The 26966-nt window shown below is 45.4% G+C and overlaps 1 protein-coding gene across 1 annotated transcript; it reads right to left on the reverse strand.

The window, feature by feature from the left end:
- Positions 1-5633: 5633 nt before the first annotated feature.
- Positions 5634-26325, reverse strand: Isy1 (ISY1 splicing factor homolog). Its single transcript, NM_001014188.1, has 11 exons — positions 26242-26325; positions 22836-22858; positions 22270-22321; positions 21754-21819; positions 20739-20781; positions 13632-13744; positions 11838-11955; positions 8834-8956; positions 7979-8097; positions 6655-6741; positions 5634-6285 (listed from the first exon to the last, which is right to left on the reverse strand). Exons 1-11 carry the CDS (start codon positions 26242-26244, stop codon positions 6178-6180), a joined length of 855 nt encoding a protein of 284 aa, NP_001014210.1. The 5' UTR covers positions 26245-26325; the 3' UTR covers positions 5634-6177.
- Positions 26326-26966: the final 641 nt, after the last annotated feature.

Consider the following 26966-nt stretch of genomic DNA (forward strand, 5'->3'; position numbering starts at 1 on the left):
CTCAGCCAGGCCTAGCTCACAGGAAGGGAAAAAGCCAGGAGAGGCTTGGGAAAGCAGGAAGGGTAGTTAGTCATGACTCGATGGCCTCTACTCTGCCCTGGGCTGGAATTGGTGTAGGAAGGAAGGTATTTTGGTTTGGATGTGTGTTTTGTCAGCAAAAGCCAATCCACCACTTTCATTTATGGAGTGCTAAGACATTTTAAAATTAGGCTGTGAAACTAGGTGTGGTAGTAAACACCTGTAATCCCAGCAATTGGGAGACTGAGGCAGGAGGGTTGCCTTCAGTTCAAGGACAATTTGGTCTATATAGTAGCAGGCTGGTCAGGGATATACAGAAGACATTAACTCAGAAAACAAAAACAGTGTACCCATGGTGAGGGCTGCGTAACTCAGAAAATGTATTAAAGCCATTAAAATGGGAGCCGACACCCACCTGTAATGAGATCCGATGTCCTTTCTGGGATGTCTGAAGATAGCTACAGTGTACTCATATAATAGATCTTTAAAAAGGAATGGGAGCTGAGGAGATGGCTCAGTGGATAAAATGCTCGCTGTGAAGGCATGAGGGCCCAAGTTCAGATTTCCAGCAGCTGTGTAACGTGTCTGGTATGGAGGTGTACACCTGTAGCCACAGGCAGAGAAAACACAGATGCATCCTAGAGGCATGGTGGCCAGCCAGCCTAGCCAGGCAAGCTCCAAGCTCAAATGAGACCTTGTCTTAAAAAAGAAGACAGAAAACGAGGAAGGTAGAGGACACTCAGCATCAACTCTGGCCTGTGTGTGAGTGTAAGCACAAGCACCTCCCAACACACACACACACACACACACACACACACACACAGAGTAAGATGTATACTTTCAAAGAGCATTTTCTATGCTGTGTAAATCACACCTTGACAAATCTGCAAGTCCTTTCTTTTGGTAGTGTATTTTTTTTAAAAACAGCGGGTGTTTTTTAAATGTATTATGCTTGTTTGAGATAGGGCAGTTTAAGAATATGTATTCAATAAACTACTTTTCCTATAGAAATACTCTTATTTTGATAGCAAATTTTAAAATAATACAAGTCTCAAATTTAAGCAAGCCAAAGATTTAACATTTTTAAAAATATTTTGGGGGTTGGGGATTTAGCTTAGTGGTAGAGCGCTTGCCTAGGAAGCGCAAGGCCCTGGGTTCGGTCCCCAGCTCCGAAAAAAAGAACCAAAAAAAAAAAAAAAAAAAAAGATTGTTTTTTTATTCATGTGTATGTCTAGATGCCACATGTGTACAGGTACCTGCAGAGACCAGAAGAGGGCACTGGATACCATGGAGTTGGAATCGTAAGTGCGTGTGAACTGAGAACCAAACTCCTGACCTCTGGAAGAGTAGCAAGTGAGCTTAACTACTAAACCATTAAGCTATATCTCAAGCCCCGGGCCACCCCCCTCCTCCTTTTTTAAGATTTATTTATTTAGCTGGGCGGTAGTGCTTTAATCCCAGCACTTGAGAGGCAGGAGCAGCGAATCTCTAAGTTCAAGTCCAGCCTGGTCTACAGAGCAAGTTCCAGAACAGCCTGAGCTACACAGATAATGTGTCTGGGGGTTGGGGGTGCAGAGTAAAAAATGTAATAATTTATAAGGGCAGATGAGATGGCTCACCCTTATAAGCCCCCAATAAAAACAGGAATGGAAAAAGCAATACAAAGATGACCATATACCAACCATGACCCCCCTGTGTCCTTAATATAGAATGGTTGCTGCAAAATATTAGAGAAATAAATGCAAAATTAAAGCAGAGGCCCTGGAGCAGCGGGGACCTTGGTGACCTAGGGTGCGGCTGGCCAAGGCATGCAGTATCCCTTAGGGCAGGTTTCAGCTCACCCAGTAGCCACACAAAGGGCAGGCATCTGACTCTCTCCCCCTTCCCAAATACCCAAAAGCCATAAACACAGGCCAAATTCATCCCTTCCCATGATGTCTCTGATGGTGGTCTTAACCTGCATGCAGGCTTAGTCTCAAAATATTCAAGCCATCTGCCTCTCGGCTCGACCCCTCCACCCTCCGTCAGTGCTATGTAGGATCCCATTTTTACTGCTTTCCCCCAGACAGGCCCAGCCTCAACTTCTGGCCTATCCTACAGGCTCCCACTTCTTTTTTTTTTTTTTTCTTTTTTTTTTTTTGGTTCTTTTTTTTCGGAGCTGGGGACCGAACCCAGGGCCTTGCGCTTCCTAGGTAAGCGCTCTACCACTGAGCTAAATCCCCAGCCCCCAGGCTCCCACTTCTTACCAAGTCTGCCTACCATAGGAGATCTCACTCTGGCATACCCGTTCACAGGACTTCAAGAGACATTTTAGACCCCCAGGAATGTGCAAATAGTCAAGACACAATTCTCCAGCATCATCTGCCCCCCCCTGTCCCTCAAGTCCTCAACATGCCTGCCAGAAGGACCTGTGGGTAGCACCATCCCACTCACTTTACTGAAAAGGAAACTCAGTTCAAACACTTCAGTGATTTGCCTCTAGGGTCACAGGATGCTCTGAGAGAAAAGTGTCCAGTGCAAAACACAGGCCTGAGTTGGAGGGAAGAAATGGAGTCAGCCTGACACTGTCCACCGAGGAACCTATTGCTCCTGAGTCAAGTCGGCCTAGGATGGGACCAGGACTGCATGTCCCTGGCAGCTTAATGTATACGTGAGAAACCCTCACCTCTTCAGCCTCTTCAGCCTGAGGAAACAAGAACAGGCTGCTGCCATTTATCCAACCTTTGACCCAGTGTTCTAGGTTAAGGGCAGGCACAGGCAGGCAAAGTTTCCATCCACTCCATCCACTCAGGGTGGCAACGTGGAGTGAGGGGCTCTCTTAGCTATGGTTTCTGTTGCTGCGATGAAATACCATGACCAAAGACAAGTTAGGGAGGAAAGTTTCTTTGGCTTATATTTCCAAATGGTAGTCCATCATTGGAGGAAGTCCAGACAGGAGCTCAAACAGGGCAGGAACCTGGAGGCAGGAGCTAATGCAGAGGCCATGGAGGAGTGCTGCTCTCTGGCTCGCTTCCCCTGGTTTGCTCGGCCTGCATTTTTTTTCTTTCTTTCTTTGCTTTGCTTTCTTTCTTCCTTCGCTTTCTTCATTTCTCTCTTCTTTCTTCCTCTCATCCTCCCTCCCTCCCTCCCTCTCTCTCTCTCTCTCTCTCTCTCTCTCTCTCTCTCTCTCTCTCTCTCTCTCTTTCTGATTTTTCAAGATAAGAACTTCTCTGTGTAATCCTGGCTGTCTAGAACCCACTGTAGACCAGGCTGGACTCAAACTCAAAGATCTGCCTGCCTCTGCCTCCTGAATGCTGGACTTAAACATGCGCACCACCACCACCTGGCTCAGCCTGCTGCTTTCTTATAGAACCCAGGACCACCAGCCCAGGGGTGGCCCCATCCATAGTGAACTGGGCCCTCCTATATCAATCACAAAGAAAATGCCTACTGCCTGCAGCCTGATCTTATGGAAGCGTTTTCTCAATTGAGGCTCCCTTCTCTCTGCCGACTTTTGTTTTGTGTCAAATTGACATAAAACCAGTGATGGGAGGAGGGCAGTTGGAGTCTTGGCTAAGGTGGGAGGCACTCGTCCTGAAGAAAAATAGGAGATACTGTGTTTGAGATTCACAGGAGGATTAGGCTAAAGACAGGAGTAGATGAAAAGTCAGTGTGGTGGTTTGAATAGGTGTGTCCCCCATAGGCTCATATGTTTGAATGCTTACCATAAGGAGTGGCACTATTTGGAGGTATGGCCTTGTTGGAGGAAGTGTGTCAGTGTGGGGGTGGGCTTTGAGGCCTCCTTAGTTCAAGCTAGGCCAGTGTTATAGCCTCTGGCTGCTTGCTTCTGAGGGAGATGTAAAACTCTTGGCTCCTCCAGCACCATGTCTGCCTGCATGATGTCCACGATGCTTCCCATGATGACAATGGACTAAGCCCCTGACCCTGTAAGCCAGTCCTAACTAAGTGTTGTGCTTTATAAGAGTTGCCTTGGTCATGGTGTCTATTCACAGCAATAAAACCAAAAAAGACAGTCATCTTTTCAGAACTGGCAAACAGAGTTAGAGCATACATGCACATTAAAATAGACTTTGTTGAACAATGTTTACCAAGGCTGGTTCTGCCCCCTTAAGCAGAGTCAGGCCAAGAGGACCACGCCTACATCAATAGTTACACCAGCCCAGATGGCTTCCCACTGTTCCCAAGCCTGGGTAGGAGCCATGGACAGACCTGCCCTCAGTACTCAGGCACTGCTGGGGCCCCTACCAAGGACACCAGTGGCAGGCCATTCACCTCTCTATCCTGAGCCTGGTTCCATAAATGTGACATCTAACTGGTCTACCCTGCACTCAGGACATACCAAGACTTCGCAGCGGAGAGCTTAATACCCTGAAGGTCCTGAAAGCCCTCAGTTTTCCAATAAGCCTGGCTACCCCAGGGTCTTCTAAAGGCTCAGACATATACTAGTCTGTCCCCAGGATTTTCTGATGCCTATGGCCATGCCACAGGACTGCTAAGACCACAGGGCAAACACCAAGTATCAGGTGCTGGAATTTGAAATACAGAAATCAAGGCAGAGGCCCATCAAGGATATGCTCCAAGCTCCAAGTTCTTTCCTAAGCCCAACTCAAAACCAGGTCCTGGCTGGTGCTAGGCCCTGCTCTCCTGCCTCTGAGGGCTGCCAAAGCTCTACACTGGACCTGCCTTCTCCCTGTACACAGCAGTCCTGGCTCAGGAGTCTGCCAGTCCTCCCCTCAGGGAGGAGCCAAGAGAAGTTTCCTACTAACTAGGTCTCACCTCCTTTGCTCAGAACCTTCTAGTTTCTCATGAACAAAGCTTCTTTCAGAGTCACCCAGCACAGTCCCTCTTTGGCTGACTCCAACATGGCCACTTACAGCAATATAGCTAGCTCTCCCATCCTCCATGATGTTGCTCCCCAGCCTCTGAGAAGCCCACATCCTTACCACGGGGTGAGCTGCTCCACCCATGTCCCCTCGACTTGGGTTAGTCCCTGTGCCAAGGGAGAGCCACTTACCACGCCTCTGGCCTCCCAGATGCTGCCGCCGTCCTCAGAAAAGGAGGCTTAGAGGCCTTGCAGGGGGTTCCTGATAGGTAGCAGAGACTCAGCTCAAAGAGGAGCTTTGGATTCAGTCACTGAGTATCTACCATGCGCACCCATGAAGGACAGCACACAGCCATCCTCAGCTGGGAACATAAGCTGGTGGTATGTGCGTGCCGGGTGCAGCCTTGGGATCTGTACATTCCTGGTTATCACCAACCACTCTGTACCTTCCTCCCTCTCCACCCCCACACTGTTCAGTGCCTTCATTACTGATATCAAGTCACCACAGTCTAGATAGGCCACAGAACAAGCTCCAGGCACAGATGTTTCTTTTCTTACTAAAAACCTTTAATAAAAGTACCTTTCTCTGAAACAGGTTATAAAAATAAAGTTGCTAACTCAAAACTCCTGTCCACAGGACAGGAGAAGGTAAAGCGGCTCCCCAGAGGGGGGTCACGACAAGGAAAGCAGTGTCCAGTCAAGGGGACGGCTCCCCCACTGACCATGGAATTCCATCTCAGGGTAGACATACCATCTCAGTCTCGTGGAGAAGATGTGTCTCTGACTCTGAATGTGATTTGAATAAAAATCATGTATTTTTAAAAACTGGCTACTAATTGATCCTTCTCAATTCCCAAAATCATAGTACAGAATAAATTTTCAGAACAGATTTTACACATTCCAAAATAAAAATAAATGGATCCATATGGTATCAAAAGCATCTGTACGAAATGATGGTTACTAATGCATTCAGTTCCCTGGCAGCTTACTGGGAAGGGACAGGCCCTACCATCAGGCCAGCTCACATGTCCAGAGAGGAGGCAAGATCAAGGGTGAGAAAGGCCCAGGGCATCCCAGAGCCAGCCAGCCTAGCCACAGCCCAGGGCAGCTATGAGGATGGCGGCCATGGCGTACCGAGCACACCCACCAGAGTAAGGGCTCTGGCTTGGCCTAGTACCCCAGGAGTGAGGGCTCTGGCTCGGCCTAGTACCCCAGGAGTGAGGGCTCTGGCTCGGCCTACAGTCTAGTACCCCAGGAGTGAGGGCTCTGGCTTGGCCTAGTACCCCAGGAGTAAGGGCTCTGGCTTGGCCTCGTATCCCAGGAGTGAGGGCTCTGGCCTAGTACCCCAGGAGCCGCTTGGCCTCTTCACTCTGTGCCTGCAGAGTCTCGCTTGCGTATTTCTGGAGCAGTTCCATTTTCTTCCTCCGTACAAGCGCCTCCTCAATCTGTGGACATCCACAGCAAAGAAGTCACCCCTCGGCAAGGCCCCCACCTCCACCACAACCCAAGCAGGGATGCCTGCAGGGACATGGCCAACAAGCCTGACTTTCACCAGACTTATTCCAAGGGTCTGCAAGAGCCCAGCCACTTCCCCCTAGGAACATCGAAGCTCCTGCTGATCAATTCCATCAAGAGGGTCCTGTCCTTCACAGCCCCACACCCCTCTGTGAACCCACTGATGAGTGCCACATGGTCAGGATTGAAGAGTGCACAGTGGAAGGGAGGGACAAGGGACACCCGGGAAGGTGAGCTAAGCTGGAGGACTGGCTCTAGCGGCAGCACTCTCCTCCAGGGCTCACAGCATCCAGCCTTACCTCCTGCTGTGACGGCACCGGAACATGAGCAATGAACTTCTGCTGACCGTCTTCCCCTGCCTTCTCCTGGCTGCCTTCCTCATCAGACTGTGGAAGGCAAACAGACAAGCCTTGAGCAGGTCACTAGTGATGTAAGCACTGACACCTCTGTACAAAGGGTCACCCAGCTCGGCCTGGTGCCACAAACCTGCAATCCCACACTTAGGAACCCAAGGCAAGAGGCCTGCCTCAAGTTCCTGCCAGTCTGGGCTACGGGAGTAACCCTGTCTCCAAAAATTACAGTAAAAACAAATCACCATGGAGCTGGAATGTAATTTTGAGGCCTGCCTCAACAATGGAGTGAAACCCTATCTCAAAATAAAAAGGGGCCTAGGACAGAGCTCAGCAGCAGAGGGTTAATTCCCCAGTACCACAAAAGCAAGCAAACAAACAAAACACCTAAAACGCTAAAATTATTTGAAAGGAAAAAGAAGTCCTTTGTCTTGTGTTTACAATAAAGGAAAAGCCTGCTGGGTGGGAACCCTCCTCAGCCTATCCCACCAGCCACACTCGTCCATGCACAGCCGCTGTCCTCACTCATCCCAGCTTCTCCCAGTACATGTGCTTGCTTTGCTCCTGCAGCTAGCTGAGCACGGTGTGTCTAGGCCACTGACTAAAGACTTGAGGAGCCAGGTGAGTATTTATTTGTAGCCTGAGAAAGCCCAGGGCATGCTGCCATCCTGCTTCAAATGCTTTACTGATCCCTATTGCAGGTCAGCAGGGTCTGTGCAGGGACCTCCATGTCTGTAACACATTCGCGGAGTCATCAAACTGCTTCTTTGCCAGTGATGTACAAGCAAGTTCCACCAACTACACATGGAAAATCTGCCTCATCTCCCCTGTCTCAGAGGTGTCCTGACCAGTCCATGTTGGACCCAATAGAGACTCAAGCCCAGAGGCTCTGCATGAGAGGTGTAGACCACAGCCCCATCCCTGGTCACAAGCCTCTGCAGAAACCCATGAGCCTGTTTCCGTCTGTGAAATGGGTATGGAAGTCTACACAAGCGATCCTGTTGAGTCATAGAAGGTCATGGGCTAAAGCTTATGTGACCTCAACTAGGTTTATAAACTGTCTTACATCATTCGAGAGAATTGGCCTGTTAGAAGGAAGCTAATGATTGCTCCCTTAGCCCTTCCTGTCTGGAACCCTCCCTGTGCTCCTGTGAAGGGTATCACAGGTATCCTGCAGGTGAGAAGCTGGGCTCTGAGCCATGGCCCAGTCCCCTCCCTAGTGTACTCTGCAGCTCAGAGGACCCTGAGCACCAGACTGGACCCATGCTCGTACCTCCTCCTCGGTGACGGCATAGATGTTGATCTCCTCTTCCTCCTCCTCCTCTTCCTTTTCTCCCCTTGCCAGCCGAGCCTCTCTCTCTGCTTTCCATTTTTCCACCAGCTCAGCCCTGACTGAAGACAGCAGAATGGAGGATTATTTAAACACATTTCAGTGGGCTGGGAGGCCAAGATGTCCTCCTTGAAAAAAAAGACACCCTGATTCTGCCCTGGAGGGTGAAAACCGCTGCACAGAACAGTCTGTTACAATGCCTCTAGCCTTAAGTAGGGGAGGTAGATACAAGGCAGGCTTTGTGACAGTGTCTCCAACCTCTCCAGTGGCTGACTGACATGCATATATGAAAAAGGGAAGGACATATGCTGGGTCCGCTCTCACCAAGCACTCCCAAATTCCTATGGGAACTGCCACAGACCCACTCCTCAGGCTGGTGTGGTATATTCTACAGGGAAGAAGCAACCACTGGTACACACACCACCTCCCTTCCCATCAGCAAGCTGTCAGCTGAGCAAGAAGCAGATCTAAAAGCTACTGGATACTACTAAACGAGTTCAAGAAAAGCTAGCTTAGGATTCTAGATCGAGCCCTCCCAGAAACTGGAGCAGGTCTGTGGCTTTATCTGCTGTTCCAGGTCCAGCATGACCCTGACTGCCTCACCTGCCACCTAGATGTCAGATCATTGGCAATCCCCTGCAGACCCTCAGCAACAATAAAGCCAGCGTTTGGCATGATGCTCTGTTGCATTTGCAATGGAAAGAACAACAAAGCCAGCGTTTGGCATGATGCACTGTTGCACTTGCAATGGAGAGAACAAAAACCAGGTGCCAGCAACAGTGGCGCCCGCAGACATACGTCTCTTCTCGTACTCTTGCTCCAAGGGCACAATCACTCCATCATCTTCATCCAGGTAACCATAGTACTCAAAATCGATTGCCTTCATGAGCTCAGCACGTGTCTTTCTGGGAGGAGGAAGGGCTACAAGAAATGGAAGCAACTTAGTTGAAATCCCAATGAGATCATCCTTGAGCCAAAACTTTTCTCCACACAGGACACACCTCTCTGTGTCATACGTGGGACCTTCCATTCCTAAAGCTGAAGCTTGGTCCAATGAGTGGAACCTAATTGAAAAAGTTTATCCTTAGGCTACTGGTCTAGGCCAGTGATTAGATCCTTGTCCCACATGCCCGAGGACCTTGGTTCAACCCTCAACATTACAAAAATAGATACATACCACGTAAATAAATGGACTGTGTATGGTTTAAACAGACAGGTCTGGGAATGTAGATCGATGGTGACCTCTCTTTAGCCAGCCCTAAACAACAGACCTTTTTCTAGCAATACCCTCAAACCCACAGGTTCATAATAAAGTCTTATAGGCAGAGAACTACATCACAGAAAACACTAGGGATAACTAAGATTATAAGTCATGGAGTGGAGTGTCCTGAAACCTCTTTAATGCTGTTTTACAAACCGTACAGTGTTGTCTGACACAAAACAAATACATGGAAAAGAAAGCACAAGAAGGGCAGACGAGAGAGCTCTGGGGAAGGTGTGTCAGACCAGACATCTAACTAGAACACTAATGCAATTAGCAAAGAGAAAGCAATTGAAAACTAACACTAGTCAAAGGCTAGAAGGTGACCACTAAAAAGGAAAAATGTGGGGGTTGGAGATGGCTCAGTGTTTAAGAGCACCGCTTCCAGAGGACCTCACCCAGCATCCACACGGTGGCTCACAACCATCTGTAACTTCAGGTACGGGGGGGATCTAATATCCTCTCTAGACTCGGGGTGGTAGTGGTGGGGAATGCATGCATGGACATACATGCAAACAAAAATACCCGTACACACAAAATTAAAATATAACCCCCCAAAAATTTTAAGAACAAAAGAAGAATGCACGAACATTTCCACTGGTAATCAAATTTAATTATCAACATTATTAATACCAGAAAGAAGTGGTGAATGATATTAAAAAAAAAAAAAAAACCCTGATCCCAGGACATGGAAGGCTACCCTGGGCTACCATACAAATTCCAGGCTGGTCTGGGCTGCACAGTAAGACCCTGTCTCAAAACAAAGCAAGAAGACAGCTCAGCAGCTCAAAGAGCTTGTTATGCAACTTCGATTCCCAGAAGCACGTAAAGGAACCAGATGCAGTAGCACACATCTGTAAATTCAGACTCCTGCATCAAGATGAGAAACAGAAACAGGAGAATTGCTCAGAAGCTTGAGGGTCAGCCAGCATAGAGTGCATAGCAGAGAGACTTAAACAAGAAAGACCCTGCCTCAAATACAGCAGGAGAGAACCAATTCCCAAATGCTGTCACCATGCATGCATACGGGAGCACACATGCACCTACACTTACACACAAACACATACACGTCATTTACTTTTGTGTGAAATCACAAAAATCCTCTAGCGATAAGAACTAGAAACACAGGCCCACCAACAGAAGACTGCCTAAAGAAAGGCTAATTCACACAACGACCCTTCTCGCTTTCCTTCTGGTGCTAAGGCCCAAGCCTAGAGCCTCCCCACACAGGCTCAGCGTGCTTCACCATCAATACCCCTGTGACACACTTCAACTCCTCACGACCAACCGTGCATGCATCAAGGGTATCACAACCTCCATATCTGATAATGGCCACGTTCTCTGCCACTTAATTCCTGTCCTGTGAAGGGGACACATCACACGGATGGAGCAAAAGCACTGTCATCCTCCTGACCACAGGGGCTAGTTTTTAAAGAGCAATCATGTGAAATAGAAGAAAAAACAACTTCAGTCAATGGAGATTAATATTTTACCTAATATGGAGATTAATATTTTACCTAATATAGAGAAAATAAGCCTTGGAAGGGCCTAGAAGGAAACACAAAGATGATAGCAGGTCCCAGTCGCCTCTAGAGTCCTGCAGTGGGACAGCAAGGGGACTTAAACCTCTCTTTAACTCTACTGATAAAGTGACTTATACACACCACTCTTAAGCCAGGCCTGGTCGCACAGGAGACTGAGGCTGGAAATTACTTGAGCCTTTGAGCTCATGAGTTTAAGGCATGCCTGGGTAAAACTGAAAGGCTCTGTGTCAACAACAGCAAAGCCTACCACTGAAGTAAAAATACACCCCCAGGGCTGAAGATGGAGTCAGGCGCAGAGGGCTTGCCTAGCAAGTGCAAGGCCTTGGGCTCAAATCTTACCAAGGCAGAAAAATCCAGCACAAAGTGCAAGAGTGAGATGGCTCAGTGGGTAAAGGCGCTCACCAGAGCCCTGGTGACACACACGGACCCTCACACACTAATAAATAAATGTCAATTACAATAGAGAAAAATGAAAGGTAGATGAAAACAAACAGAAAAACAATCACAACAAAAACCAGGCACAATGATACAAGTCTGCAATCCCAGAACTCTGAAGGGTGAGACTGAAGTTAGATGGCAAGTTTTTGGCCAGACTGAACAATGTTATTTTTTTAAAAAAAGGATAGGTGTCTATAATCCTAGCAGGTGGAAGCAGGAAGATCGGGCATTCAAACCCTGGGCTACATGAGACCATGTTACAAAAATATAAAATAAAATTAAGAATAATTTTAAAACTATTTTTTTTCTTTTTTTTCGGAGCTGGGGACCGAACCCAGGGCCTTGCTCTACCACTGAGCTAAATCCCCAACCCCAAAACTATTTTTAAAAATCTGGGAACAATAATTCCTTCACAGCATAGCGTACAGCACAGCATAGCACACAGCATATCGTACAGCACAGCATAGCACACAGCACAGCATAGTGTATACAGCACACTTCTCTCACTCAGTAGCAGCAATTCAAGGCCAATGCATTCACAAACACATGAGCTACTTACGCTCTTTCTCGAATAGCTCTCTGACACCAGGCAAATCTTTCGCTGCCCCAAAGTACTTGTAACCTCGGTTTCCTGGGACTTCTTTACCTTCGTGATCCAGCATCTTGGGGCCAACTTTCTGGTTGGGAAAGAAAGGAAGAATGGATCTGATACACAAGCCTGCTTTTCTGTTTACAATACATTTTGAGATAATAATGTCATACGTGAAAAACACTCTATGCAGAAGGACATTTGTGCATTGTTTTCAAAACCCAGCACCACAAAAAAGTTAGTTTTAAAAATAAAAAATACTGAGCTGACATAGTAGCATTTTTAATTTCAGCACTGAAGGAGCTAAGGAAGGAGGCCTGATGACCTAAGTTCAATTCCCCAGGGTCCACATGGTAGAAAAAAAATGACGTCTACTAGTTGTCCTCTGACCACTAAATGTGCATTGTGGTGTGTACATGCTCACATGTAAATGAATGGATAAATAAATAAATGGCATTAAGAAAAATTAAAAACAGAAAGGAAAACAATCAACGGGGCTGAGGTTGCTGACTCTGCACTGTGCTTCCTGAGCTGAATACAGTTGGGTGTGGTGGTACATGCCTAGAAACTCAGCACTTCAGAGCCGGAGACAGGAGGACTGTCAAAGATCCAGGGCTAGTATTAGTGTAGCCCGAGCTAGAGAGTGAGACTTGGTCTGAGAGGAAAAACAAAAACAAAAACAAACAAGAAAAGAAAAGATACATCAAGGGTCCTTGGGAGGCACCTACATTAGGAAAGGCCTTGTCGACCTGGCCAAGGTCCTGGGGTCAATCCTTAGCACCACATAAAACCAGGCATGGTGGGTGGAACATGCCTGGACCCAGCACTCAGGAGGTAGAGGCAAGAGGCAGACATGTAAGGCAACCTTGGATATTTCTAGGCCAACCTAATGATAGCCTGTCTCAAAAGGTTGCATACTTTAAAAATAGTAATAAATATAAAAAATAGGATGGAATGCCAAAGTACATCACTGAATTTCCTCAGCATACTTTGCGTGCACTACACAGCAGTATAAAGTGTGCGCTTGAGCTAGAAACACATCCTGGGCTTGCAGAAGCAGGCCTGTTCTTACAGAGGACCCAAGTTCAATCCCCAGCATCCCCAACAGGAGGCTCACAGGTATTCTCCAGAATACAACTGCCTGCAACTCCCACTTCAGGTAAATCAGACTCCTCCTCCGACCTCCGTACACACAGGCGCTCGCTCACGCGCGCTCTCTCTCTCTCTCTCTCTCTCTCTCTCTCCTCCCCCCCCCTCTCTCTCACACACACACACACACACACACACACACAAACACACACACACACACACACACCTAAATTTCAATTTCAAATAAAGTATAGGTGGCAGGCTTGGTGGTACAAGACTTTAATCCCAGGAGAGGCAGGTGGATCTCTGAGTTCAAGCCATCCTGGTCTACATAATGAATTCTAGGACAGTCAGAGGTCTCTATATAATAGAAAGACATTGTCTCAAACAAAGTGTGGATGCATGTGTCTCACTATAATCATGATATATGGGGGACCAGGAGACAGGAATGTCTCTGGGGAGTTAAGCTAAGGCCTGAGTCATGTGGGATTTCAGGACGGTGCCACCATTCTTTTCACAGGCGTTCTGCCTGCCTGTAACAACTACCTCTCAGCCCTATCATGCCAGCACCTCTTGGACACGCATGGACTGAACCTAAAGGCAATGCATACGGACACACTCTTGGACAAGCTCATTAGTTTGTCCCAGGAGGCCCTGGGACTCTGGCCTACTTACTCCATAGTCAGGGCCGCCCAGCTCCTTGATCCGGACCTCCCAGTGTCCTTTCTCCCTCAGCAGCTTGTTAATTTCATCATTCAGGTCTCGGATTCGGAATTCCCCTAAACCAGCTGGAAAACAAAATGTTAATGTCATTTCTTCAAGATGCCATGCCCTAAGATAAATGTCAGTACTTCCAACACTTAGTGTTCTTAGTGTTACGGCTTTAAGACGGAAGGCTCAACCCCAATGCTATACTGCATAAAACCACTCATTTAAATTAGGAAGAAAAGGCCTGGGATGGTGGTGTGTGCCTTTAATCCCAGCACTCAGGAGGCAGAAGCAGGCAAATCTCACTGAGTTCTAGCCTAGCCAGGGATTCACAGTGAATCTCAAAAATAAATAAATGAAATTTTTTAAATAAATTGATTAAGAAAAATCACCAACACCCAAATAAAGGAAGACCAAGTAAATGGAGATTCCCAATAGTGTAGGCTTAAAAGTTCTTTTAAAAACTTCACCCTCACTAAGTGATGGTGACACCAACTTTAATCCCAGCACTTGAGGGGGCAGAGGCAGGTGGGTCTTCCAGGCCAGCCTGGTCTGCAAAGTGAGTTCCAGGACAGCCAGGGCTATGCAGTGAAACTCTGTATCAAAAAACCTTAAAAGTTGCAACAACAACAAAAGAAAAGAAGAGAAGAGAAGAGAAGAGAAGAGAAGAGAAGAGAAGAGAAGAGAAGAGAAGGAAGAAAGGAAAGAAAAAGAAAAGAAAAGAAAAGGAAGGAAAGAAGAAAGAAAAAAAGAAAAGAAAAGAAAAGAAAAGCCTTCTATATCATTTACACCCCTTCAGAATGAACAGTTAAGGTTATAGGCAACAGTTACTTTCTGAGGTGAGCAAAGATTCCTGGAGTCTGGCATAAGCACACTATGCAGCACCAGACTATGCTGCCTTCAGCCCTTTCAGGAAAGCAGGCCAAGACTTGACAGACAGCCTAAGAGCAGCTGAAGAATAGGACCAGCACAGAGTGGCTAAGCACTGGACACAGATGGAGACCCCAACAAAGATGAGAGAACAGTAGGTGCCCACACAAGTTGAGAGTCTTCAAGGGTCCCAGCAAGGTCTGTGTAAGGCAAAGCTAACTGGACTGAAGCTGAAAGTGGTAATGTGGGAACACTGTGCAGTGACGGGTGACAGCTTACCCAGACACCTAAGTCAGCCAAATTCACTCACTTATGTTAGAAATGGCCTGCTTCATCCTGAGTAAGTCCACTAACAAAGAAGAAACGGTAATGGAGAGAGGGCTCAGTGGTTAGAGCATTGGTTGCTCTTGAGGACCAGTTTGGATCACAGCATCCACATCAGGCAGCTCACAACTGCCTGGAACTCCGGCTGCAGAGGGTCTGGTGCGCTCTCCAGTCTTAGCAGGCAACAGACCCACATGCACATATGCGCACATCAAACACACAGTTGAAAATAAAATAAATCCTGAAAACCAAAAGAGATCAGCATAGCCATCCCACTGTTCTGAAGGCTAGGGCAAGAGGGGCAAAAAGGTTCAAGGCTTGCCTGGACTAAAGTTCAAAGTCAGCCTAAACAACAGTAGAACAAATACACAAACACGCTTAAGAAACTCTCATTCCCACATTCTAGCCTCTTAAGCAAGAAAAAGACCATTACTTCCATTTTAAGGATGTGCAATCCTATAGTCAAAAGAAACTCAAAACAACAACAAAAAAAACCAAGCAAGTCTTCCCAAAACGAAATAATGCAGGGAAGGAGGAGGAGGAAGAATCATCATCACCATCATCATCATGTGTATAGTATCTTCTCGATGACACTGTGAAACTCTAACTGGGAGCTGGGTGTGGTGGTGTATGCCTAGAAAGCCGGCAGTAGGGAGATGGAGGACAGAGTTCGCCCATCATCCCTAAACATTCTCTCATGCGCCTCAGCAGGCAGCCTCAGCCCTCCATACACTCCAAACTACTAACACCACTGTTTTCTGTTTCTATGATTTTTCTTATATGTCACATAAATGAAGGCACATGGAGTGGCACTTTGAGTTAGGTATCTGTTGTTCTGGGTCTCACTATGAAGCTCTGTCTTTTCTGGAACTCACTATGTAGACCAGCAGGTTAGTCCTGAACTTGCAGAGATCCTCCTGCCTCTGATAGGATAAATGGGTAATTAATCCATTTACCCATTCCCAGTAAATTTGGAGTTTTTACACTTCTGGCATTTATCCAAATACTTGTGTCCATAACAAAATAGCACTTCAGCATATGGACAGACCTTCTGAGGCTTTCCTGGTTCATATGAAATTAATTAGGGCTAAAGCCGCTGTAATTATTAGATATTTTTGTTGGAGAATGCAACTGTAGGATAACAGGCTACAGTGTTTACCTTTGTAAGAAGTTATCAAGCCACAGTCTAAGGGGGTCATCACTCTCCTCGATGGCAGAAGAGGAGAAGCGCTCCACATTCTCGACCGCACTTAGCCTGCTTGCCTTTGCTGTGCAGTACAACACCCTGTAGTTTTCATCTACGCTCTATGTTGAACATATGGAAGGAAGTTCATCTGCCTCTGCATGCTCTGTGGTAAAGTGCTTAAATGTTTATTTTTAAAAAGAGTTTATTCTTGGGGTTGGGGATTTAGCTCAGTGGTAGAGCGCTTGCCTAGCAAGCGCAAGGCCCTGGGTTCAGTCCTTAGCTCCAGAAAAATAAATAAATAAATAAAATAAAAAAATAAAAAAAAAGGGGCTGGGGATTTAGCTCAGTGGTAGAGCGCTTACCTAGGAAGCGCAAGGCCCTGGGTTCGGTCCCCAGCTCCGAAAAAAAAAAAAGAACCAAAAAAAAAAAATAAATAAATAAAAAAAAATAAATAAATAAGAGTTTATTCTTTTCTTATTGTTGACTTTTGGCAGTTCATTCCTTACTGCTGTCTTCTCCTCTGTTGGAAGTGAACTGATGTGCCTGGTGTGGAGTACATGACAGAACAATCCTTAGGACGCTAAGGCAAGAAGATCAAAACCTCTGGGCAGGCCTGAGCTACAGTGAGACTAGCTAAAAGAATGCGACAGAGAGATGGACGGGGCGTGATATGCACCAGGTAAGACTCCACTATTTGTGGATGCACTCTCTTAGTGCCCACACAGCTATCCTTTTACCAACATGGATTTTTTTGGTTTCTATTTTTTTCTTGTATGTGAGAGTGTCTCTCAATGTAGCCCTAGCTCCTGAAACTATGTAGACCAGGCTACCCACTCTTGCCTCCAGAGCGGTGGGATTCGAGGTGTGCATCACACATCTGTCTCTCTCTCACCTATTTACTTGTTGTAGTAGCTTTACTTTATACTAAGCTTTTAGATTTAAAGGGTAGGATGTGCCAATTCTGTTCCTTTTTTAAAGTGGTTTGCAATTATACACATACACACATATGTTTAAAAAAAAAAAAAGTAGGTACTCATGCTTATTTTGGAGATGGTCTCTTGTGGACCTGGCTGGCTTCAAACTCACTATGTAACTGAAGATGATCTTAAACCAGAAGAGACCTCCTGACTCTTCAGCCTGTACATCCCAAAGCTCAGATACCCAGCTTATGCACTGCTAAGAATCAAACCCACAGCTATCTATGTGTGTGTCAGGTAAACCCTCTATTACCTGACCTACACCTTTCTTAACATTTAATCTTTTTGATAAAACCGTCAACATTAAAAAAAAAAACACGGGGCTGGAGAGATGGCTCAGTGGTTAAGAGCACCGACTGCTCTTCCTGAGGTCCTGAGTTCAAATCCCAGCAACCACATGGTGGCTCACAACCATCTGTAATGGGATCTGATGCCCTCTTCTGGTGTGTCTGAAGACAGCTACAATGTATATAATAAATAAAGATTTAAAAAAAAAAAAAACACTTTTTTTTTAAAAAATTTTCTAGCATTTGCAGGAAAAAACTGGTGGCTACATAGCAAGACCTTATCTCAAAGAGCAGCAACAAAAACACTGGGTGTGATGGTCCATGCCAGTAACCCTAAGGCTGAGACAGGAGGACAGCTATGAGTTCCAGAACAGCCGAGGAAGAAGGAAAGGAGGGAAGGAGAGATGGAGGGAAGGGGGAGGGTAGGGCTATGCAGAGTCCTACAACACAGACTCTTTATATCATTAACATCTTTTTGCTCCTTTCAGCAATATTTTATTGTTTTCAGCAGACAAACTGAATATATCTGTTAGGTTTACACACAAGTTGGCTGGAGTATGTCTCATTTGTGGAAGATCAAATGTAAAGACCCTAGGTTCAATCCCCAGTACCACCTAATAAGACACATACTGTGTAAATACTCCTGTGTTTTCCCGGTGGGCTTTCCACTTTTATGTATGTGTGTCTAACACCTGTGTGTGCATAGCAGCAGATCAGAAGGACCTTGGATCTCCAGGAGCTGGCGTTAAGGCTGGGTATGAGCAACTTCAACTGGAGACAGGTAACCAAGCACAGCTTCTCTGGAAGATCAGGGCAGCAAGTGTTCCTAAGGGCAGGCTCCCCAGCCCTATGCAGTTATCTGTCTGATTGGTTTTCTTTTCTTTTTTTCTTTTTTGTTTCTTTGTTTTATTTTCTTTGTCTTGTTTTTTGAGACATAGTTTCTCTCTGTGTAGTCCTAGCTGTCCAAGAACTCCCTTTGCAGACCAGGCCAAACTGGTGATCCGCCTGCCTCTGCTTCCCTGTATGCTGTAAAAAAAAAAAAGAATCGTAGACCATCTCAAGTATATGTGGTTAGTTTTCAAACTGGGTCATGTCCTTAAACACAAGGTTGTCCAGCTTGACCCTCTCAATTGCTGGTTTTATAAATGTTAACAACACAAAAGCTCTTGAATTTCATATACACATGTACATTTTCATTTTTAAGTATATAGGCCATTTTATTCCTGTTGTTATAGTCAGAAAACTTAATTTGTAAGATTTCAATTATTTTGAATTTTCTGACATCTGTCATATGGCCCAGGAAGAATATGTTCTATTTTGGTGAATGATTTGTGTACCCTTATAAGGGAAACAGAATAGATAGTCAAAGATGGGGACTGGAATGGGAGGATCAGTGGGAACAAGGGAAGGGGGGAGTACGGGTACAGGGAGAGACAGCTAAAATTGAAACGCATTTGAGGGGTAATATGGAAGCCTAATACAGAAGAAACTTCCTAAAATACACATATACTGAAGGCGATCGCCTCTTATCACCAACTAGGCTCCCAGTACTGGGATTGTGTTACATCGAATTGAGTTGTTGGCCAAGGAACCCTATAGGAACCGTTAAACCACCCAGGCTGTTAAAAAGACTACAGATTGCTTGTCCACAAACTGACAGCAAGACTCCATTGCTAAAGACGACATCTACATGACTCACTGAAGATGGAGAGGTCCAGCCAGGGTCACATAGAGCTATCGCCCTACATCCAGCATCTTTGGTACAGGACCATACCCTGCATGCTCTCAAAAGAGAAACATAAACACTAACGCAGCTACAAACTCTTTACTACAGTGCTGGCCTACATGCAAGATCTGATGGGGCAAAGGTGACATGAAGCCTGTGGGAGTGACCAACGATGACTAGCTTGACCTCAGGCCCACTCCACAAGATGGAAATCATACCTGACACTACGTGGGTGGATGATCAAGAACCTGAGACTAAGACAGCCCAGGGACCAAGGGCAAACACCAAATAATCCTAGTCTAAAAGGGGGCAGGGGTGTGCAGTGATAAAATCAGTCCTACTGACAATCTGCTATACTCATAGATCAGTGCCCTGCTCAGCCATCGTCAGAGAGGCTTCCCCTGAAGCAGATGGGAACAATACAGAGACCCACAGCCAGACATTCCACAGAGAATGAACACTCAGCCCTAAATGCAATGTTTAGGTCAAATCCCATCCCTCCAAGGGCAGTGGTGGCACATGCTTTTAATCCCAGCACTTGGCAGGCAAAGGCAGGTTGATCTCTGAGTTGGAGGCCAGCCTGATCTATAAGAGCAAGTTTCAGAACAGCTAGGGCTACACAGAGAAGCCCTGTCTCAAAAAAGCAAAAACAAGACAAAGCAAAACCTCAGAAAAGGAGGCAAAAAAAAAAAGATAGAAGGGCCAGGGGAGAGAGAGGACACTAAGGAAACAAGACGCTCTAACCCAACATGAGCAGACCTCATATGAGCTCACAGGGACTGAGACAACACGGGGCCTGCACGCTCCCGCCATAGCATTTACAGCATGGCTTCCAGTTAGGTGTTTGTGGGATTTCTGAGTGAATGAATGGGTCTCTGATTCTTTTGCCTTCTCTTAGGCTCTTTTCCTTCTGTTGGTTTGTCTTATCCAATTTCACTGGGATAGTTTTTGTTTGATCTTCTTATTTATTTCTTATATTATTTAAATGAATGAACGAATAATTAAAAACCTATCCACTACAGTAAAGGTTAACAACAGGACTGTCGCCTATGCATACTGGGAATGGGAAAATCAGTTTTCAACAACAGAACAACACTAGATATACCAACCACTCCCTACAGGCCTCATGTTCAGGAGCTGTTGGCGGCCATACACACTGGCTCCACCGTTTTTTAGTGTACATACATTTACATTTGGTTGCAATTTAGTGGCTTGTGTCTTGTTCTGTTTGTTTGGGGGAGGAGGTATTTTGTCTTTTTGGTTTGGGGGATTTTGTTGCTGTATTGAGTTACTGTTTGTTTTTAGAGAAAGAACTTAAAAATTGGGTGGGTAGGGAGGGGCAGAGGATCTAGAAGGACTTGGAAGAAGGGAAGAATATGATCAAAATATATTTAAATTAAAAAATTGTTCTAAATAATGAAAAAATATAATAAAGTTAAGTGGAATGTCACTACATGCTGCATTCTATAAATGTCAACTAGGTCAAACTAACAAAATTATATTTAATTATTTGCTGTATTTTAATTGTATTTCATTTAATTTTTAGCCTCCAGTGTGCTGTGTAGCTGTGAGGATTTCCTTGAGCTCTGGTCTGCACTTCCTGACACTGGGATTGCAAGCGTGTGCCACACCTGGCCAGTGTTCACATCTGGTCCCCACATCTGACTGTGCGTTCTAGGACACTTTAGAAGGTAAACAGCTTACCATTCTGAATCTGAGCAACTTTTTTTGAGATCTCTCCAATGATCTGTGGGGAAAATAACAGGCAAATTTGGACATATCTGAAAGTACAGGAAACGTGTAATTGATAAGCAACAAAAATACAACAATGTGTGTGGCAGAACACCTTTAATCCTACTGGGGAAGCAGAGGAAGGCAGCTCTCTGTGGGCTCAAGGATAGTTTGACCTACACAATGAATTCCAGGTCAGCCAGGACTATGGAGTGAGACTATGTCTTAAAAAATACAAAACAAGGGTTGGGGATTTAGCTCAGTGGTAGAGCGCTTGCCTAGCAAGCGCAAGGCCCTGGGTTCAGTCCCCAGCTCCAAAAAAAAGAAAGGAAGGAAAAAAAAATATATATATATATATAAAACAACACTGGGGGACTGCAGGGATGGCTCAGAGGTTAAGAACACTGACTGCTCTTCCAGAGGTCCTGAGTTCAATTCCCAGCAACCACATGGTGGCTCACAACCATCTGTAATGAGATCCGATGCCCTCTTCTGGTGTGTCTGAAGACAGCTACAGTGTACTTATATATAATAAATAAATCTTAAAAATAAATAAACAAACAAACAAACAAACAAACAAACAACACTGGGGGACTGCAGGGATGGCTCAGCAGTTAGGAGCACTGACTGCTCTTTCAGAGGTCCTGAGTTCAATTCCCAGCAACCACATGGTGGCTCACAGCCATCTGTAATGGGATCTGAAGCCCTCTTCTGGTGTCTGAAAACAGTGACAGTGTACTCACATATATGAAATAAATAAATCTTAAAAAAAGCTCACCGGGCAGTGGTGCTGCACACCTCTGGTTTGAGTACTGGGGAGGCAGAGGCAGGCTATCTCTGTGAGTTAGAGGCTGTCCTGGTACATATAGCAACTAGCCAGAAATACAATAAGAGACCCAGTCTCAAAAAAAACCCTTAGAATTCTGGTTAATAATCATTGATGAGGTAAGAAAGAAGCAAGCAGAGGCATTATTTCTACTGAACACACCTGCCGTCTCCACTTCTCTGCTTTTGGCAGTTCTGTGCACTCGGAAGCAAGGAAAGGTCTCCGTTCCTAAGGAGGATGAGAGGAACACACGGTGTGATGAGGCTCTGTACATATTTGTGTAACATCCACAGCCTTGAACCTGAAATAGTCACTGTTGTAAATACTTAAAGTCACAGTGCTGGAGGACATTCAATTCCTAACATCACTTCTCTTCATCACTTCATCAATTCCTAACAGTCTCTTCTTAGAAAACTATACAACGTCTGGTTAAAGTAACTATATGCAGACATTTAGTCTCTCCAGGCCCGCTCTCTACCTTCTTCTAGTCAGTAGTAAAGCTGGAGCACTAAGGGAAACACAGGAGCCAGAGTCACACTGCCAACAGAAAAGAGGCAAAGCAAGGATGCAAGTGTACAGACTCTTCAGCAAACACAGCAGGAAGAGTGGGGTTCGAAGCCTGCTCAAGGAGTTTCCATGCATTTGCTCCTGATACTTCCCAGAGAGCACGCCACTCACCTTGACCTTTCCCTCTTCCAGCTGAGCTTGCCGGAATCTCGCTAGGGCAGTCCTGCAGGCACACAAAGAACCCCATTAGAATTCTTATGACTCAAGTTCCTGGAAGGGGTAGATCTGCCCCCAACCACATCGAATATCATACGTGTAAGTGGTAATAAACCAGAATAGTTAAGGATTTTCACGTCCCAAGGGATTGGCCTCCACTTGTGTTTCTAGGCACTCAAGTATCTACTTTATTTACATTGCGTATATAGGCTATGGGGAAATTCTATTCATCAGACTGTGGTAAGCAATATACAGAAATGTTAAAGATTAGCATCAGGTTGCCCTTACTGTCATTTCTAACCTATCCCCAATGAGAAAATGTTTATGCATTGTAAGTTCTAGAAGATGTCAGAAAACATTAATGGGGAAAAAAAAAAAAACAAGCAAACACAGAAAGGTTATTTTAATACATGGAGAGAAGAAACCACTTCTAGAAAGATTCCTACCAAAGAGATCATGTATAAGTTCTGTGCTAGCTACTAAATCTCAAATTTTTCAACCCCCAGGAGGGAGATACTCACATGGCTTTTTCTGCATTTCGGGCCTAGAAGGAGACAAAGGAAGAAAACACCAAGTTTAGAATAACTGTCTTTTCTTGTGATTGATTTTTTTTTTAAGATTTATTTATTTATTATATATGAGTAAACTGTAGCTGTCTTCAGACACACCAGAAGAGGGCATCAGATCTCATTACAGATGGTTGTGAGCCACCATGTGGTTGCTGGGAATTGAACTCAGGACCTTTGGAAGAGCAGCCAGTGCTCTTAACCACTGAGCCATCTCTCCAGCCCTTGTGATTGATTTTAAATGGTATTTTCTAATTCATAAACACGTGCCTACTTGTCTGTCCATGCACCATGTGTATACAGTGGTCAGAGGACAGAAAAGAACTCCTGATATGGATGCTGGGAACCAAACCTTGGTCCTCTGCACGAACAGTAAGTGCTCGTAACCTCTAAGCTAATCCCTCTGGCCCTAGACTTATCTTTCATCACTTCCATTGTTTTGTTTGTTGGTTGGCTGGTTAGTGAAGTGGAAATTTCTGGGTTTTTTGGAGACTCAGTTGTGTCTCATAACGTATTTCTGGAAATTGTCTTATGAGAGGATGTTTTTGCTGAAGCAGACACATGGGAGGATGCTTTGCTAAGAACCACCATATGGTGGTTTTCTAGAGGCACCCTGGAAAAAGGGCATATAGTGTTTTGATAAAGTGGATGCTAGAGAACATGTGATGTTTGGAAAGGATATAATGTAGCCCAACAGACAATAGATGAAGCTGGGTGGCATTGGTACACCTTACCACTCTTTGTCAGTCATTGTTTGTCAGGACTTTATAGAGAAAAACACACTGAAAAATTCCGGTGGTGTTCCAGCAGCTTCTAGCAGCTTCTTGCTGCTTCTGCAGATTCGTGCTGGTTGCTAGATCCTGGTAGTTTCTTCTAGATCAACCTGCTACTGCCGATTCATGAATGCTGTTTTCCAGTCCTGCCACTGCTGATTCGTAAATGATGCTTGCAAATGGATCAAGCTGCTGCTGCTTATCTGTATAAACTGCTGGTATCCTGGCAATGCAGCTTGGATTCGCTCCAGAGAAATATTTCTAAATAGGTTCACATCCTCCTTTGCCCTATTAACCTTTCCTTTCCACTACCTCTGATGGATGGTGGTCTAGCAGGGACATTAAAACATTTAAGAACCCTTATTAAAAATAGGTTTTAAAAAAACAATCTGGGTTGGGGATTTAGCTCAGTGGTAGAGCGCTTGCCTAGCAATCGCAAGGCCCTGGGTTCAGTCCCCAGCTCTGAAAAAAAGAAAAAGGGAAAAAAAAAAAAAAAACAATCTAAGCCTACAGTTTGGTTGGTTCGTTTTTGGTTTTCTCAGACAGGGCACTCTGTGTAGCCAGGGCTGTCCTGAAACTTGCTCTACAGATTAGGCTGTCTTTGAACTCAAAGATCAGCTGCCTCTGGCATCCTACGCTGGAATTAAAGGAGCACACCATCAGCAGGCTGTTTTCTTTTTTTTTTTTTTTTTAAAATCATACACATGTAGACTGTACCGTGATCATATCCATTTACTTCTCTGACCCTCTCTCACTCCTGTTAGGATGACAAATGACTCACTATAGACCACGCTAACCAGAAAACAGCATAGTTGTCTGTTTCCTGCTAGTGGCTCTCAGGAGAGCATGAAGATTGGCTTTTGCAAAGTGATGTTCATTTGAGTGCTGTCACACCAGTGTTAAGTCAATGGTCCCTAAACCACAGGGTCAGGAAAAGAACACATTTTTATCTTTTCAGTTGGATTGTGAATTGCACAGAAAGAGCACTTGCTAAATTTGGAACTTAGATTTCACTCCCAGCTCTTCCTCTCACCATCGCTGAGACACAGTCTTACTAAAACCTAAGTTTCCCTTCACACCAGATATCACAGCTTTTGTCTTACAATGTTGTGATGTCGTATTCAGATAAATGCATGAAGACAAGCAGAACCAGACACACAGTTTACAGTAGCAGCAAGATGAGCTTAATTTAACTTCAGATTGTCCCTTCCAATCAACTCTAAAGAGAACCTGGCCAGTGAAGGGTAGATATCTGAACATGACAGCAATATAGGACACGCCCTCCTTCAGCAGTAGCTGCTTCAAGACCACTGTGTTCTCTCTTTTTTGGTTTCTGTTCTCAATGATCTATAGCTTCCAAAGCATCCTCTATGGTCATTCCATGGCTTCCTTAAAATTTTATGTATCTATTTTATTTAACAGGAGTATGTATCTGTTTGTACCTATGTGTAAATACCACACACACACACACACACACACACACACACACACACACACATACACACGCAAAGTGTATTGATGGGGTTTTTGTCTACTTAGTATTGTAAAGCAAAGACTGTCGAGGCCTATATACTTGAATAAGTGTCCATATTTTACATATGTATTTATTTACATGGTTATGCATATACTTACACCTGTTCCTTAAAGATACTTTGGTATGTGCATACATACAGATAAATATCTACCGAAATGGGCTGTTTTTGTGGATAAGACTATGGAGATCTCAAAGACATCAACAAACCTCAGAAGTATGAAAGCCACTCTGTATGCCTTTAAGGGGACTTTTACCTTTAAATTTTTAAAATATTTTTGTATGTGTATGAGTGCTTTGCCTGTATGCAGATGAGTGTCTAGTGCCACTTCACAAGTGTGTGTTGGATCCTCTAAAACTAGAATTTTGCATGATTGTAAGCACCAACCATGTGGGGGCTGGGAACTAAAGTGAAGTGGTTTTTTTTTTTTTTTTTTTTTTTTTTTTTTTGTTCTTTTTTCCGGAGCTGGGGACCGAACCCAGGGCCTTGCGCTTCCTAGGTAAGCACTCTACCACTGAGCTAAATCCCCAGCCCCGTGAAGTGGTTCTTAACCACTGGGCCAGAGATCCATGGGGACTTCACTTTGAAAATACTACAGTAACCACGCCTCTTTGTACTAACACTGTGTCTGATCTCATATTTCCATACTAAACTCTTCTTGAGCGAATGAAACCAAGGATCACAACCTCTCAACATTTCAGCCCATCCTAGTCATTCATTCACGGTGATGTCACACCTGTTTAGAGAATGCCAGACTCTGTCGCCCGCATCAGGCAAGCAAAAGTGTGAAGACCCTGCCTTTTAGAAGTTCCTATCCCTGGAGAGAGAGAACACCAGAGCGGGTCCTCCGTCCGTTCAGTCTCTACCCATAATGTGCTTCACCCGGACTGAACCACCGAGACGCAATAGAGCTCCCAACCTCAGTTTTCTCCTGCAATTTCTAACAGCTACGCCAGGCGGGAAAAGAATCTCGGAATAGGCCAGGGAGCCCGAGGCCACATACAGGCCCGGAACTCCCATCACCCATGGGCCCGATCCCTTCCCCACTGCACTCACCATGGTGCCGGCGAGGGCGCCCCGGCGCCGCGCCGCTACACAACGTGCTTAGGCGCCCGGAACGAGGCAGGCAGGCGCGGGAACGGAAAAGAGAGGACAGGATGGCCTTTTTTTGTCGGGAGAATAAATGGAAAGGACCGGAAGTTAGGGACCGGAAGCGAAAGAGAACGGGGGAGGGGAGAGAAACGCAGTTGTGCCTCGTTGGACAGCTTCCCGCCGGCGCATGCACAATGCGTCATCTCGCGCGTAGGTCGGCGCTTGCGCGGCAGGAATGTGAGTGTCATTCGTGGTTTGGGTTCGTTCTGGTGTAACAGCAATCAAAGATTCGTCTGCCTCTGTCCTTCCGGAGTCTTCTATGACAGCAGATGATCTTTTTGAAAATGACTCCACCTCTCTGAATGCAGTGTTCACAGGCCGAGTGGATTACTGTCACCTCCCTGGACCCGGGTCGTTGGCATACCTCCAGGCGCAGGCACTGGTTGAGGAGCCAGTGGAGCAAACCTGCCTTCCTGGGAGGCTTCTTCACCGCTGCCTGTCATTTACTTGGAGCTGAACAGTATGGTCAGCCTTCTTTTGAGAAACATGTATAATTCTTTATTAAAGGTGACTGCAACAAACTGACAGGATGTGATCGTGAGAAAAACGTCTAAGCCAAAGAATTAAGCCTCTCTCCACACATCCCAGAAGCCTGATACCACCCTCTTTTAAAATACAAAGTTAAAACT

The sequence above is a fragment of the Rattus norvegicus genome, chromosome 4 (assembly GCF_036323735.1).
Source record: "Rattus norvegicus strain BN/NHsdMcwi chromosome 4, GRCr8, whole genome shotgun sequence".
NCBI classification, from domain to species: domain Eukaryota; kingdom Metazoa; phylum Chordata; class Mammalia; order Rodentia; family Muridae; genus Rattus; species Rattus norvegicus.

What these genes read in the sequence shown, in the direction of transcription:
- Isy1 (NM_001014188.1), bottom strand. An exon ending in TGGAAGAGGGAAAGGTCAAG is followed by an intron (nt 21,820 to 22,269) that starts GTGAGTGGCGTG and finishes CATCCTCCTTAG; the next exon opens with GAACGGAGACCTTTCCTTGC. An exon ending in AGAGCTATTCGAGAAAGAGC is followed by an intron (nt 8,957 to 11,837) that starts GTAAGTAGCTCA and finishes CATTTCTTGTAG; the next exon opens with CCCTTCCTCCTCCCAGAAAG.